General features: G+C 36.2%; 1 protein-coding gene across 1 annotated transcript in view; it reads left to right on the top strand.

The window, feature by feature from the left end:
* The window catches only part of LOC115127706 (junctophilin-1-like), a 157,597-nt gene that overhangs the window by 70,583 nt on the left and 70,103 nt on the right, over nt 1-16,911 (top strand). The window contains exon 4 of the mRNA XM_065006868.1: nt 3,530-3,648. Coding sequence (XP_064862940.1) covers nt 3,530-3,648 — 119 coding nt within the window. The remainder of the gene's footprint in view (nt 1-3,529; nt 3,649-16,911) is intronic.

Raw genomic sequence — 16,911 nt, forward strand, 5'->3', positions numbered from 1 at the left:
TCAGTAGGAGTCTGGCTGGACTGATGAGTCCTGACTAGTATCATTCAGTAGGAGCCTGGCTGGACTGATGAGTCCTGACTAGTATCATTCAGTAGGAGTCTGGCTGGACTGATGAATCCTGACTAGTATCATTCAGTAGGAGTCTGGCTGGACTGATGAGTCTTGACTAGTATCATTCAGTAGGAGTCTGGCTGGACTGATGAGTCCTGACTAGTATCATTCAGTAGGAGTCTGGCTGGACTGATTAATCCTGACTAGTATCATTCAGTAGGAGTCTGGCTGGACTGGAGTCCTGACTAGTATCATTCAGTAGGAGTCTGGCTGGACTGATGAATCCTGACTAGTTTCATTCAGTAGGAGTCTGGCACGTGAGACTAAAGCTGGACTGATGAATCCTGACTAGTATCATTCAGTAGGAGTCTGGCTGGACTGATGAGTCTTGACTAGTATCATTCAGCAGGAGTCTGGCTGGACTGATGAGTCCTGACTAGTATCATTCAGTAGGAGTCTGGCTGGACTGGAGTCCTGACTAGTATCATTCAGTAGGAGTCTGGCTGGACTGATGAGTCCTGACTAGTATCATTCAGCAGGAGTCTGGCTGGACTGATGAGTCCTGACTAGTATCATTCAGTAGGAGTCTGGCTGGACTGGAGTCCTGACTAGTATCATTCAGTAGGAGTCTGGCTGGACTGATGAATCCTGACTAGTATCATTCAGTAGGAGTCTGGCTGGACTGATGAGTCTTGACTAGTATCATTCAGTAGGAGTCTGGCTGGACTGATGAGTCCTGACTAGTATCATTCAGTAGGAGTCTGGCTGGACTGATGAGTCCTGACTAGTATCATTCAGCAGGACTCTGGCTGGACTGATGAGTCCTGACTAGTATCATTCAGTAGGAGTCTGGCTGGACTGATGAGTCCTGACTAGTATCATTCAGCAGGAGTCTGGCTGGACTGATGAGTCCTGACTAGTATCATTCAATAGAAGTCTGGCTGGACTGATGAGTCCTGACTAGTTTCATTCAGTAGGAGTCTGGCTGGACTGATGAGTCCTGACTAGTATCATTCAGTAGTAGTCTGGCTGGACTGATGAGTCCTGACTAGTATCATTCAGCAGGAGTCTGGCTGGACTGATGAGTCCTGACTAGTATCATTCAGTAGTAGTCTGGCTGGACTGATGAGTCCTGACTAGTATCATTCAGCAGGAGTCTGGCTGGACTGATGCTATGGTACTTCCTGTCAGTCTCCATTGTCATGTATTGGTGATGCTCCACATGACACCCTACTGACCAGAGCCCCATATGAAAGAGATGCATCCATTTTGTTGTTGCCTCCCTTCGTGTGGTGGTGGTCTGGTCGGAGTGTGTTCTGAGTGTGTTCACGAGCCAAACACACACACACACACACGGCACCTCTCAGCGATGATCTGCTACTCTGCTCTTCATGCTGTGTGTTCATTATTAGTACTAATTAGTCAATAGAAAACCAAAAGCAGACTGCTCAAAATACTAAAAGCAGACTGCTCACAATACCAAAAGCAGACTGCTCACAGCCTGTCCTCCTCTATTACCCAGCCGTGGTGCCCAAATACCCAGCCGTGGTGCCCAGCCGTGGTGCCCAAATACCCTGCCGTGGTACCCAGCCGTGGTACCCAGCCGTGGTGCCCAGGTACCCAACCGTGGTACCCAGCCGTGGTGCCCAGCCGTGGTGCCCAGCCGTGGTACCTAGCCGTGGTGCCCAGCTGTGGTACCCAGCCGTGGTGCCCAGCTGTGTTTCCGAGGTACCCAGCCGTGGTGGCCAGCCGTGGTGCCCAGGTACCCAGCCGTGGTGCCCTGCCGTGGTGCCCTGCTGTGGTACCCAGCCGTGGTACCCAGCCGTGGTGCCCAGGTACCCAACCGTGGTGCCCAGGTACCTTGCCGTGGTACCCAGCCGTGGTACCCAGCCGTGGTGCCCTGCCGTGGTGCCCTGCCGTGGTACCCTGCCGTGGTGCCCAGGTACCCAGCCGTGGTGCCCAGGTACCCAGCCTTGGTACCCAGCCGTGGTGCCCTGCCGTGGTACCCAGCCGTGGTGCCCTGCCGTGGTACCCAGCCGTGGTGCCCAGGTACCCTGCCGTGGTACCCAGCCGTGGTACCCAGCCGTGGTGCCCAGGTACCCAACCGTGGTGCCCAGGTACCCAACCGTGGTGCCCAGGTACCTTGCCGTGGTACCCAGCCGTGGTACCCAGCCGTGGTGCCCTGCCGTGGTGCCCTGCCGTGGTACCCAGCCGTGGTGCCCAGGTACCCAGCCGTGGTGCCCAAGTACCCAGCCGTGGTACCCAGCCGTGGTGCCCAGGTTCCCAGCCGTGGTACCCAGCCGTGGTACCCAGCCGTGGTACCCAGGTACCCAGCCGTGGTACCCAGGTACCCAGCCGTGGTGCCCAGGTTCCCAGCCGTGGTGCCCAGGTACCCAGCCGTGGTACCCAGGTACCCAGCCGTGGTACCCAGGTACCCAGCCGTGGTACCCAGGTTCCCAGCCGTGGTGCCCAGCCGTGTCTGTACGCATGCTGTGAAAGAGAGGATAGTTAGGTTGTGTGAGTGAGTGTACCTGCTCTTATCTCACTGGGTTTTCAAAGGGTGGGTGGGTGCATGGTAGCAACACAACATGACAACACAGCATGGTAGCAACACAACATGACAACACAGCATGGTAGCAACACAACATGACAACACAGCATGGTAGCAACACAACATGACAACACAGCATGGTAGCAACACAACATGACAACACAGCATGGTAGCAACACAACATGACAACATAGTATGGTAGCAACACAACATGACAACACAGCATGGTAGCAACACAGCATGGTAGCAACACAGCATGGTAGCAACACAACATGACAACACAGCATGGTAGCAACACAACATGACAACACAGCATGGTAGCAACACAACATGACAACATAGTATGGTAGCAACACAACATGACAACATAGTATGGTAGCAACACAACATGACAACACAGTATGGTAGCAACACAACCTGACAACATAGTATGGTAGCAACACAACATGACAACACAGCATGGTAGCAACACAACATGACAACACAGCATGGTAGCAACACAACATGACAGAAGCACAACATGGTACAAACATTATTGGGCACAGACAACAGCACAAAAGCAAGAAGACAATACATCACACAAAGCAGCCACATTTGTCAGTAAGAGTGTCCGTGATGGAGTCTTTGAATGAAGAGATGGAGATCCTATCCTGCAGCAGAGGTCCTGCAGACTGGATTTAGGTCTTTGTGGGCCAGCCGACGGGCATAGCTTCGTTTGTGAAAGAAGGATTTGGATTTGAGATAGAAGCACAGGGGGTCAGGGTGGTATGTTATCCCTGATGGAGAGGGAGGGAGGGAGAGAGAGAGGGAGAGGGGGAGAGAGAGAGATGCGTTGTGAGTGTGTTGCTGTTCTAATGTGTGTGTGTGTGTGTGTGTGTGTGTGTGTGTGTGTGTGTGTGTGTGTGTGTGTGTGTGTGTGTGTTGCAGGACGGCTCATGCCAGGACGAAGGGAGAGGCAGCAGACCAGGCAGCTCTCTCTGCCAGACAGGATTGTGACATCGCTAGGGCCGTCGCTAGGGAGCTGTCTCCAAACTTCCACCAACCAGGTAACATTGTAAACCACCAGATTCGTTATCACATAACTGCCCTGTATCAGTCCATTCACTATGTATTAGTCAGAGCCAGATTAAAGGTTCTGACGACGCCATAAGAGTTTGATGCACAGAACTATACATTTACCTGACTTCAGCAACTCGCCAGGTAACCTGTCGGCCCAATAGCAAAACATCTTGAAGCATATGGGAACAGCAGACTGGGATAGGGGGAAATTGAAAATGTCCGTAAACACACCAGCCCAGCTGGTCTGCACATGCTCTGAGGACGCGGCTGGGGATGCCATCTGGGCCAGCAGCCTTGCGAGGGTTAACACGTTTAAATGTTTTACTCATGTCGGTCACGGAGAAGGAGAGCCCACAGTCCTTGGTGGCGGGACAAGTATATGTGGCACTGTATTATCCTCAAAGCGGGCAAAGAAGGTGTTTAGTTTGTCTGGTAGCAAGACGACGGTGTCCGTGACGTGGCTGGTTTTCTTTTTGTCGTCTGTGATTGTCTGTAGACCCTGTCACATATTTCTCGTGTCTGAGTCATTGAATTGCGACTTCACTTTGTCTCTGTACTGACATTTTGCTTGTTTGATTGCCTTGCAGAGGGAATTATTACACTGTTTGTATTTGTAGTCTCAGTTGTCTTTCCATGGTTAAATGCAATGGTTCCGCGCTTTCAGTTTTGTGCGAATGCTGCCATCAATCCACAGTTTCTGGTTAGGGTAGGTTTTAATAGTCACAGTGGGTACAACATCTCCAATGCACTTCCTTATAAACTCACTCACTGAATCAGTTTATAAATCTATATTATTCTCTGAGGCTACCCGGAACATGTCCCAGTCCGCGTGATCATAACAATCTTGAAGCGTGGATTCCGATTGGTCAGACCAGCATTGAATGATCCTTAGCACGGTTACTTCCTGTTTGAGTTTCTGCCTATAGGAAGGGAGGAGCTAAATGGATTAGTGGTCAGATTTGCCGAAAGGAGGGCGGGGGAGGGCCTTGTATGCATCGCAGAAGTTAGAGTAGCAGTGATCCAGTGTTTTTCCAGCGCGAGTGCTACAATCAATATGCTGATATAATTTAGGAAGCCTTGTTCTCAAATTTGCTTTGTTAAAATCCCCAGCTACAATAAATACAGCCTCAGGATATGTGGTGTCCAGTTTACATAAGGTCCACTGTAGTTCTTTGAGGGCCGTCGTGGTATCGGCTTGAGGGGGAATATACACGGCTGTATACAATAACCGAAAATAATTCTCTAGGGAGATAATACGGTCGGCATTTGATTGTGAAGAATTCTAGGTCAGGGGAACAAAAGGACTTGAGTTCCTGTATGTTGTTAATCATGAAACATACACCCCCGCCCTTCTTCTTCCCGGAGAGATGTTTATTCCTGTTGGCGTGACGCATAAAGATTCCAGGTGGCTGTACCGACTCAGACAGCACGTCCCGAGAGAGCCATGTTTCCACGAAACAGGAGTATGTTACAATCCCTGATGTCTCTCTGGAAAGCAACCCTTGCCCTAATTTCGTCGACCTTGTAATCTAGAGACTGGACATTAGCGAGTAATGTACTCGGAAGCGGTGGGTGGTGTGCACGCCTCTGAAGTCTGACCAGAAGACCACTCCGTCTTCCTTTTCTCCGGCAGGGTTGTTTTGGGTCAACCTCTAGAATCAGTTCAGATGCCATGGGTGGTTTGGACAAAGGAGTATTCCTGTTCGTAGTGCTGGTATGTTGACGTCTCTCTGATATCCAATAGTTCTTAAGATTTTCTGGGCTAACCATGTAAGAAATAATACATTAAAAAGATGTATATACTGCCAAGTTTCCTCAGGACTAGAAGCGAGGCAGCCCTCTTTGTCGGCACCATCTTGTGTATCAAACCTGTCCTTATACAAACAGGCCCCTATACAAACCGTCGGGGATAGATAGTACAGTAAACTCATTGCAGCCCCTGGTAACAGGTACCAGGTCCAGGGTTAAAGTTAGAGCCTGAGGGTGTGATTGGTTTAAGCCTCAGTTAGGGTTAGTGCACTTTTTAGGGAATAGGGTGCCATTCACTACAGAGACATCTGGCATTCTGGGTAATTTTAGACCAGAGTCTGTGAGGAAGGTTTCTTAGACCACAATGAACCACTGTGTTTCAACTGTGACAAAAACAGACTGTTAGGACGTGGTAGGAATGGGTGCAGTACAGTACAGAATGACTTCTTTCAGAATCAAGAGGGAAATTGGTAGAGCATGGCTCAGTTAGTAGAGCATGGTCCTTGCAACGCAAGGATAGTGGGTTTGATTCCTGGGACCATCCATACGTAAACATATTATATGCACGCTTGACTGTAAGTTGCTTTGGATAAAAGCGTCATTATAACATATATATACAGTGGGGCAAAAAACGTATTTAGTCAGCCACCAATTGTGCAAGTTCTCCCACTTAAAAAGATGAGAGAGGCCTGTAATTTTCATCATAGGTACACTTCAACTATGACAGACAAAATGAGAAAAAAAATCCAGAAAATAACATTGTAGGATTTTTTATGAATTTTTTTGCAAATTATGGTGGAAAATAAGTATTTGGTCACCTAAAAACAAGCAACATTTCTGGCTCTGACAGACCTGTAACTTCTTCTTTAAGAGGCTCCTCTGTCCTCCACTCGTTACCTGTATTAATGGCACCTGTTTGAACTTGTTATCAGTATAAAAGACACCTATCCACAACCTCAAACAGTCACACTCCAAAGTCCACTATGGCCAAGACCAAAGAGCTGTCAAAGGACACCAGAAACAAAATTGTAGACCTGCACCAGGCTGGGAAGACTGAATCTGCAATAGGTAAGCAGCTTGGTTTGAAGAAATCAACTGTGGGAGCAATTATTAGGAAATGGAAGACATACAAGACCACTGATAATCTCCCTCGATCTGGGGCTAGCAGTAGGTTTATTTCATTGGAATTATTATTAGACAGTAGTTGTATTAGTTGTAGCAGTAGGTTTATTTCATTGGAATTATTATTAGACAGTAGTTGTATTAGTTGTAGCAGTAGGTTTATTTCATTGGTATTATTATTAGACAGTAGTTGTATTAGTTGTAGCAGTAGGTTTATTTCATTGGTATTATTATTAGACAGTAGTTGTAGCAGTAGGTTTATTTCATTGGTATTATTATTAGACAGTAGTTGTAGCAGTAGGTTTATTTCATTGGTATTATTATTAGACAGTAGTTGTATTAGTTGTAGCAGTAGGTTTATTTCATTGGTATTATTATTAGACAGTAGTTGTAGTAGTTGTATTAGTTGTAGCAGTAGGTTTATTTCATTGGTATTATTATTAGACAGTAGTTGTAGCAGTAGGTTTATTTCATTGGTATTATTATTAGACAGTAGTTGTAGCAGTAGGTTTATTTCATTGGTATTATCATTAGACAGTAGTTGTAGCAGTAGGTTTATTTCATTGGTATTATTATTAGACAGTAGTTGTAGTAGTAGGTTTATTTCATTGGTATTATTATTAGACAGTAGTTGTAGTAGTAGGTTTATTTAATTGGTATTATTATTAGACAGTAGTTGTAGTAGTTGTAGCAGTAGGTTAATTTCATTGGTATTATTATTAGACAGTAGTTGTAGTAGTTGTAGTAGTAGGTGTATTTCATTGGTATTATTATTAGACAGTAGTTGTAGCAGTAGGTTTATTTCATTGGTATTATTATTAGACAGTAGTTGTAGCAGTAGGTTAATTTCATTGGTATTATCATTAGACAGTAGTTGTATTAGTTGTAGTAGTAGATTTATTTCATTGGTATTATTATTAGACAGTAGTTGTATTAGTTGTAGCAGTAGGTTTATTTCATTGGTATTATTATTAGACAGTAGTTGTAGTAGTTGTAGCAGTAGGTTAATTTCATTGGTATTATTATTAGACAGTAGTTGTAGTAGTAGGTTTATTTCATTGGTATTATTATTAGACAGTAGTTGTAGCAGTAGGTGTATTTCATTGGTATTATTATTAGACAGTAGTTGTAGCAGTAGGTTTATTTCATTGGTATTATTATTAGACAGTAGTTGTAGCAGTAGGTTTATTTCATTGGTATTATTATTAGACAGTAGTTGTAGCAGTAGGTTTATTTCATTGGTATTATTATTAGACAGTAGTTGTAGTAGTAGGTTTATTTCATTGGTATTATTATTAGACAGTAGTTGTAGTAGTTGTATTAGTAGGTTTATTTCATTGGTATTATTATTAGACAGTAGTTGTATTAGTTGTAGCAGTAGGTTTATTTCATTGGTATTATTATTAGACAGTAGTTGTAGTAGTTGTAGTAGTTGTAGCAGTAGGTTTATTTCATTGGTATTATTATTAGACAGTAGTTGTAGCAGTAGGTTTATTTCATTGGTATTATTATTAGACAGTAGTTGTAGCAGTAGGTTTATTTCATTGGTATTATTATTAGACAGTAGTTGTAGTAGTAGGTTTATTTCATTGGTATTATTATTAGACAGTAGTTGTAGCAGTAGGTTTATTTCATTGGTATTATTATTAGACAGTAGTTGTAGTTGTATTTAGTATTATTATTAGTAGTTGTAGTAGTTGTAGTAGGTTTATTTCATTGGTATTATTATTAGACAGTAGTTGTAGTAGTAGGTTTATTTCATTGGTATTATTATTAGACAGTAGTTGTATTAGTTGTAGCAGTAGGTTTATTTCATTGGTATTATTATTAGACAGTAGTTGTATTAGTTGTAGCAGTAGGTTTATTTCATTGGTATTATTATTAGACAGTAGTTGTAGTAGTTGTAGTAGTAGGTTTATTTCATTGGTATTATTATTAGACAGTAGTTGTAGTAGTTGTAGCAGTAGGTTTATTTCATTGGTATTATTATTAGACAGTAGTTGTAGCAGTAGGTTTATTTCATTGGTATTATTATTAGACAGTAGTTGTAGTAGTAGGTTAATTTCATTGGTATTATTATTAGACAGTAGTTGTAGTAGTTGTATTAGTTGTAGCAGTAGGTTTATTTCATTGGTATTATCATTAGACAGTAGTTGTATTAGTTGTAGCAGTAGGTTTATTTCATTGGTATTATTATTAAACAGTAGTTGTATTAGTTGTAGTAGTAGGTTTATTTCATTGGTATTATTATTAGACAGTAGTTGTAGTAGTAGGTTTATTTCATTGGTATTATTATTAGACAGTAGTTGTATTAGTTGTAGTAGTAGGTTTATTTCATTGGTATTATCATTAGACAGTAGTTGTATTAGTTGTAGTAGTAGGTTTATTTCATTGGTATTATTATTAGACAGTAGTTGTAGTAGTAGGTTTATTTCATTGGTATTATTATTAGACAGTAGTTGTATTAGTTGTAGTAGTAGGTTTATTTCATTGGTATTATTATTAGACAGTAGTTGTAGCAGTAGGTTTATTTCATTGGTATTATTATTAGACAGTAGTTGTATTAGTTGTAGTAGTAGGTTTATTTCATTGGTATTATCATTAGACAGTAGTTGTATTAGTTGTAGCAGTAGGTTTATTTCATTGGTATTATTATTAGACAGTAGTTGTAGCAGTAGGTTTATTTCATTGGTATTATTATTAGACAGTAGTTGTAGTAGTTGTAGCAGTAGGTTAATTTCATTGGTATTATTATTAGACAGTAGTTGTAGTAGTAGGTTTATTTCATTGGTATTATTATTAGACAGTAGTTGTATTAGTTGTAGCAGTAGGTTTATTTCATTGGTATTATTATTAGACAGTAGTTGTAGTAGTAGGTTTATTTCATTGGTATTATTATTAGACAGTAGTTGTATTAGTTGTAGCAGTAGGTTTATTTCATTGGTATTATTATTAGACAGTAGTTGTAGTAGTAGGTTAATTTCATTGGTATTATTATTAGACAGTAGTTGTAGTAGTTGTAGCAGTAGGTTAATTTCATTGGTATTATTATTAGACAGTAGTTGTAGCAGTAGGTTTATTTCATTGGTATTATTATTAGACAGTAGTTGTAGTAGTTGTAGCAGTAGGTTAATTTCATTGGTATTATTATTAGACAGTAGTTGTAGTAGTTGTAGCAGTAGGTTTATTTCATTGGTATTATTATTAGACAGTAGTTGTAGTAGTTGTATTAGTTGTAGCAGTAGGTTAATTTCATTGGTATTATTATTAGACAGTAGTTGTAGTAGTTGTAGTATTAGTAGGTTTATTTCATTGGTATTATTATTAGACAGTAGTTGTATTAGTTGTAGCAGTAGGTTTATTTCATTGGTATTATTATTAGACAGTAGTTGTAGTAGTTGTATTAGTTGTAGCAGTAGGTTAATTTCATTGGTATTATTATTTAGTTGTAGGTTTATTTCAGTATTGTATTAGTTGTAGCAGTAGGTTTATTTCATTGGTATTATTATTAGACAGTAGTTGTAGTAGTTTATTTCATAGGTTTATTTCATTGGTATTATTATTAGACAGTAGTTGTAGTAGTTGTAGCAGTAGGTTTATTTCATTGGTATTATTATTAGACAGTAGTTGTAGTAGTAGGTTTATTTCATTGGTATTATTATTAGACAGTAGTTGTAGCAGTAGGTTTATTTCATTGGTATTATTATTAGACAGTAGTTGTAGTAGTTGTATTAGTTGTAGTAGTAGGTTTATTTCATTGGTATTATTATTAGACAGTAGTTGTATTAGTTGTAGTAGTAGGTTTATTTCATTGGTATTATTATTAGACAGTAGTTGTAGTAGTAGGTTTATTTCATTGGTATTATTATTAGACAGTAGTTGTAGCAGTAGGTTTATTTCATTGGTATTATTATTAGACAGTAGTTGTAGCAGTAGGTTTATTTCATTGGTATTATTATTAGACAGTAGTTGTAGCAGTAGGTTTATTTCATTGGTATTATTATTAGACAGTAGTTGTAGCAGTAGGTTTATTTCATTGGTATTATTATTAGACAGTAGTTGTAGCAGTAGGTGTATTTCATTGGTATTATTATTAGACAGTAGTTGTAGTAGTTGTAGCAGTAGGTTTATTTCATTGGTATTATTATTAGACAGTAGTTGTAGTAGTTGTAGCAGTAGGTTTATTTCATTGGTATTATTATTAGACAGTAGTTGTAGTAGTTGTAGCAGTAGGTTTATTTCATTGGTATTATTATTAGACAGTAGTTGTAGCAGTAGGTTTATTTCATTGGTATTATTATTAGACAGTAGTTGTAGTAGTTGTATTAGTTGTAGCAGTAGGTTAATTTCATTGGTATTATTATTAGACAGTAGTTGTAGTAGTTGTAGCAGTAGGTTTATTTCATTGGTATTATTATTAGACAGTAGTTGTAGCAGTAGGTTTATTTCATTGGTATTATTATTAGACAGTAGTTGTAGTAGTTGTAGTAGTAGGTTTATTTCATTGGTATTATTATTAGACAGTAGTTGTAGTAGTTGTAGTAGTAGGTTTATTTCATTGGTATTATTATTAGACAGTAGTTGTAGTAGTTGTATTAGTTGTAGCAGTAGGTTATTTCATTGGTATTATTATTAGACAGTAGTTGTAGTAGTTGTAGTAGTTGTAGGTAGGTTAATTTCATTGGTATTATTATTAGACAGTAGTTGTAGTAGTTGTATTAGTTGTAGCAGTAGGTTTATTTCATTATTATTATTAGACAGTAGTTGTAGTAGTTGTAGCAGTAGGTTTATTTCATTGGTATTATTATTAGACAGTAGTTGTAGCAGTAGGTTTATTTCATTGGTATTATTATTAGACAGTAGTTGTATTAGTTGTAGCAGTAGGTTTATTTCATTGGTATTATTATTAGACAGTAGTTGTAGTAGTTGTAGTAGTTGTAGCAGTAGGTTAATTTCATTGGTATTATTATTAGACAGTAGTTGTAGTAGTTGTATTAGTTGTAGCAGTAGGTTAATTTCATTGGTATTATTATTAGACAGTAGTTGTAGTAGTTGTAGCAGTAGGTTTATTTAATTGGTATTATTATTAGACAGTAGTTGTAGCAGTAGGTTTATTTCATTGGTATTATTATTAGACAGTAGTTGTAGTAGTTGTATTAGTTGTAGCAGTAGGTTTATTTCATTGGTATTATTATTAGACAGTAGTTGTAGTAGTTGTAGCAGTAGGTTTATTTCATTGGTATTATTATTAGACAGTAGTTGTAGCAGTAGGTTTATTTCATTGGTATTATTATTAGACAGTAGTTGTAGCAGTAGGTTTATTTCATTGGTATTATTATTAGACAGTAGTTGTAGTAGTTGTATTAGTTGTAGTAGTAGGTTTATTTCATTGGTATTATTATTAGACAGTAGTTGTATTAGTTGTAGTAGTAGGTTTATTTCATTGGTATTATTATTAGACAGTAGTTGTAGTAGTAGGTTTATTTCATTGGTATTATTATTAGACAGTAGTTGTAGCAGTAGGTTTATTTCATTGGTATTATTATTAGACAGTAGTTGTAGCAGTAGGTTTATTTCATTGGTATTATTATTAGACAGTAGTTGTAGTAGTAGGTTTATTTCATTGGTATTATTATTAGACAGTAGTTGTAGCAGTAGGTTTATTTCATTGGTATTATTATTAGACAGTAGTTGTAGCAGTAGGTTTATTTCATTGGTATTATTATTAGACAGTAGTTGTAGTAGTTGTAGCAGTAGGTTTATTTCATTGGTATTATTATTAGACAGTAGTTGTAGTAGTTGTAGCAGTAGGTTTATTTCATTGGAATTATTATTAGACAGTAGTTGTAGTAGTTGTAGCAGTAGGTTTATTTCATTGGTATTATTATTAGACAGTAGTTGTAGCAGTAGGTTTATTTCATTGGTATTATTATTAGACAGTAGTTGTAGTAGTTGTAGCAGTAGGTGTATTTCATTGGTATTATTATTAGACAGTAGTTGTAGTAGTTGTAGCAGTAGGTTTATTTCATTGGTATTATTATTAGACAGTAGTTGTAGTAGTTGTAGTAGTAGGTTTATTTCATTGGTATTATTATTAGACAGTAGTTGTAGTAGTTGTAGTAGTTGTAGTAGTTGTAGCAGTAGGTTAATTTCATTGGTATTATTATTAGACAGTAGTTGTAGCAGTAGGTTTATTTCATTGGTATTATTATTAGACAGTAGTTGTAGTAGTAGGTTTATTTCATTGGTATTATTATTAGACAGTAGTTGTAGTAGTAGGTTTATTTCATTGGTATTATTATTAGACAGTAGTTGTAGTAGTTGTAGCAGTAGGTTTATTTCATTGGTATTATTATTAGACAGTAGTTGTAGTAGTTGTAGTAGTAGGTTTATTTCATTGGTATTATTATTAGACAGTAGTTGTAGTAGTAGGTTTATTTCATTGGTATTATTATTAGACAGTAGTTGTAGTAGTAGGTTTATTTCATTGGTATTATTATTAGACAGTAGTTGTAGTAGTTTAGTCAGTAGGTATTATTTCATTGGTATTATTATTAGACATTAGTTAGTAGTAGTTGTAGCAGTAGGTTTATTTCATTGGTATTATTATTAGACAGTAGTTGTAGTAGTTGTAGCAGTAGGTTTATTTCATTGGTATTATTATTAGACAGTAGTTGTAGCAGTAGGTTTATTTCATTGGTATTATTATTAGACAGTAGTTGTAGCAGTAGGTTAATTTCATTGGTATTATTATTAGACAGTAGTTGTAGCAGTAGGTTTATTTCATTGGTATTATTATTAGACAGTAGTTGTAGCAGTAGGTTTATTTCATTGGTATTATTATTAGACAGTAGTTGTAGTAGTAGGTTTATTTCATTGGTATTATTATTAGACAGTAGTTGTAGTAGTTGTAGCAGTAGGTTTATTTCATTGGTATTATTATTAGACAGTAGTTGTAGTAGTAGGTTTATTTCATTGGTATTATTATTAGACAGTAGTTGTAGTAGTAGGTTTATTTCATTGGTATTATTATTAGACAGTAGTTGTATTAGTTGTAGCAGTAGGTTTATTTCATTGGTATTATTATTAGACAGTAGTTGTAGCAGTAGGTGTATTTCATTGGTATTATTATTAGACAGTAGTTGTAGCAGTAGGTTTATTTCATTGGTATTATTATTAGACAGTAGTTGTAGCAGTAGGTTTATTTCATTGGTATTATTATTAGACAGTAGTTGTAGCAGTAGGTTAATTTCATTGGTATTATTATTAGACAGTAGTTGTAGCAGTAGGTTTATTTCATTGGTATTATTATTAGACAGTAGTTGTAGTAGTAGGTTTATTTCATTGGTATTATTATTAGACAGTAGTTGTAGTAGTTGTAGTAGTAGGTTAATTTCATTGGTATTATTATTAGACAGTAGTTGTATTAGTTGTAGTAGTAGGTTTATTTCATTGGTATTATTATTAGACAGTAGTTGTAGTAGTAGGTTTATTTCATTGGTATTATTATTAGACAGTAGTTGTATTAGTAGTTGTAGTAGTAGGTTAATTTCATTGGTATTATTATTAGACAGTAGTTGTATTAGTTGTAGTAGTAGGTTAATTTCATTGGTATTATTATTAGACAGTAGTTGTATTAGTTGTAGCAGTAGGTTTATTTCATTGGTATTATTATTAGACAGTAGTTGTAGTAGTAGGTTTATTTCATTGGTATTATTATTAGACAGTAGTTGTAGCAGTAGGTTTATTTCATTGGTATTATTATTAGACAGTAGTTGTAGTAGTTGTAGTAGTAGGTTAATTTCATTGGTATTATTATTAGACAGTAGTTGTAGCAGTAGGTTTATTTCATTGGTATTATTATTAGACAGTAGTTGTAGTAGTTGTAGTAGTTTATTTCATTGGTATTATTATTAGACAGTAGTTGTAGTAGTTGTAGCAGTAGGTTTATTTCATTGGTATTATTATTAGACAGTAGTTGTAGTAGTTGTAGTAGTAGGTTTATTTCATTGGTATTATTATTAGACAGTAGTTGTAGCAGTAGGTTTATTTCATTGGTATTATTATTAGACAGTAGTTGTAGCAGTAGGTTTATTTCATTGGTATTATTATTAGACAGTAGTTGTAGCAGTAGGTTTATTTCATTGGTATTATTATTAGACAGTAGTTGTAGTAGTAGGTTAATTTCATTGGTATTATTATTAGACAGTAGTTGTAGTAGTTGTAGTAGTTGTAGTAGTTGTAGTAGTAGGTTTATTTCATTGGTATTATTATTAGACAGTAGTTGTAGTAGTAGGTGTATTTCATTGGTATTATTATTAGACAGTAGTTGTAGTAGTAGGTTTATTTCATTGGTATTATTATTAGACAGTAGTTGTAGTAGTTGTAGCAGTAGGTTTATTTCATTGGTATTATTATTAGACAGTAGTTGTAGTAGTTGTAGCAGTAGGTTATTTCATTGGTATTATTATTAGACAGTAGTTGTAGTAGTTGTAGCAGTAGGTTTATTTCATTGGTATTATTATTAGACAGTAGTTGTAGCAGTAGGTTTATTTCATTGGTATTATTATTAGACAGTAGTTGTAGTAGTAGGTTTATTTCATTGGTATTATTATTAGACAGTAGTTGTAGTAGTAGGTTAATTTCATTGGTATTATTATTAGACAGTAGTTGTAGTAGTTTATTTCATTGGTATTATTATTAGACAGTAGGTTTATTTCATTGGTATTATTATTAGACAGTAGTTGTATTAGTTGTAGCAGTAGGTTTATTTCATTGGTATTATTATTAGACAGTAGTTGTAGTAGTAGGTTTATTTCATTGGTATTATTATTAGACAGTAGTTGTAGTAGTAGGTTTATTTCATTGGTATTATTATTAGACAGTAGTTGTAGTAGTAGTTTTATTTCATTGGTATTATTATTAGACAGTAGTTGTATTAGTTGTAGCAGTAGGTTTATTTCATTGGTATTATTATTAGACAGTAGTTGTAGTAGTTGTAGCAGTAGGTTTATTTCATTGGTATTATTATTAGACAGTAGTTGTAGTATTAGTTGTAGGTTTATTTCATTGGTATTATTATTAGACAGTAGTTGTAACAGTAGGTTAATTTCATTGGTATTATTATTAGACAGTAGTTGTAGTAGTAGGTTTATTTCATTGGTATTATTATTAGACAGTAGTTGTAGTAGTTGTAGTAGTTGTAGTAGTTGTAGCAGTAGGTTAATTTCATTGGTATTATTATTAGACAGTAGTTGTAGCAGTAGGTTTATTTCATTGGTATTATTATTAGACAGTAGTTGTAGTAGTTGTAGTAGTAGGTTTATTTCATTGGTATTATTATTAGACAGTAGTTGTAGGTTTATTTCAGTATTGTATTAGCAGTAGTTGTAGGTTTAATTTCATTGGTATTATTATTAGACAGTAGTTGTAGCAGTAGGTTTATTTCATTGGTATTATTATTAGACAGTAGTTGTAGTAGTAGGTTTATTTCATTGGTATTATTATTAGACAGTAGTTGTAGTAGTAGGTTTATTTCATTGGTATTATTATTAGACAGTAGTTGTATTAGTTGTAGTAGTAGGTTAATTTCATTGGTATTATTATTAGACAGTAGTTGTAGCAGTAGGTTTATTTCATTGGTATTATTATTAGACAGTAGTTGTAGTAGTAGGTTTATTTCATTGGTATTATTATTAGACAGTAGTTGTAGGTTTATTTAGTTATTATTAGCAGTAGTTGTAGTAGTAGGTTTATTTCATTGGTATTATTATTAGACAGTAGTTGTAGTAGTAGGTTTATTTCATTGGTATTATTATTAGACAGTAGTTGTAGCAGTAGGTTTATTTCATTGGTATTATTATTAGACAGTAGTTGTATTAGTTGTAGTAGTAGGTTAATTTCATTGGTATTATTATTAGACAGTAGTTGTAGTAGTTGTAGTAGTAGGTTTATTTCATTGGTATTATTATTAGACAGTAGTTGTATTAGTTGTAGTAGTAGGTTTATTTCATTGGTATTATTATTAGACAGTAGTTGTAGCAGTAGGTTTATTTCATTGGTATTATTATTAGACAGTAGTTGTAGTAGTTGTAGTAGTAGGTTTATTTCATTGGTATTATTATTAGACAGTAGTTGTAGTAGTTGTAGTAGTAGGTTTATTTCATTGGTATTATTATTAGACAGTAGTTGTAGTAGTAGGTTTATTTCATTGGTATTATTATTAGACAGTAGTTGTAGTAGTAGGTTTATTTCATTGGTATTATTATTAGACAGTAGTTGTAGTAGTAGGTTTATTTCATTGGTATTATTATTAGACAGTAGTTGTAGTAGTTGTAGCAGTAGGTTTATTTCATTGGTATTATTATTAGACAGTAGTT

Source organism: Oncorhynchus nerka, linkage group LG22 (assembly GCF_034236695.1).
Source record: "Oncorhynchus nerka isolate Pitt River linkage group LG22, Oner_Uvic_2.0, whole genome shotgun sequence".
In the NCBI taxonomy this organism is placed as follows: domain Eukaryota; kingdom Metazoa; phylum Chordata; class Actinopteri; order Salmoniformes; family Salmonidae; genus Oncorhynchus; species Oncorhynchus nerka.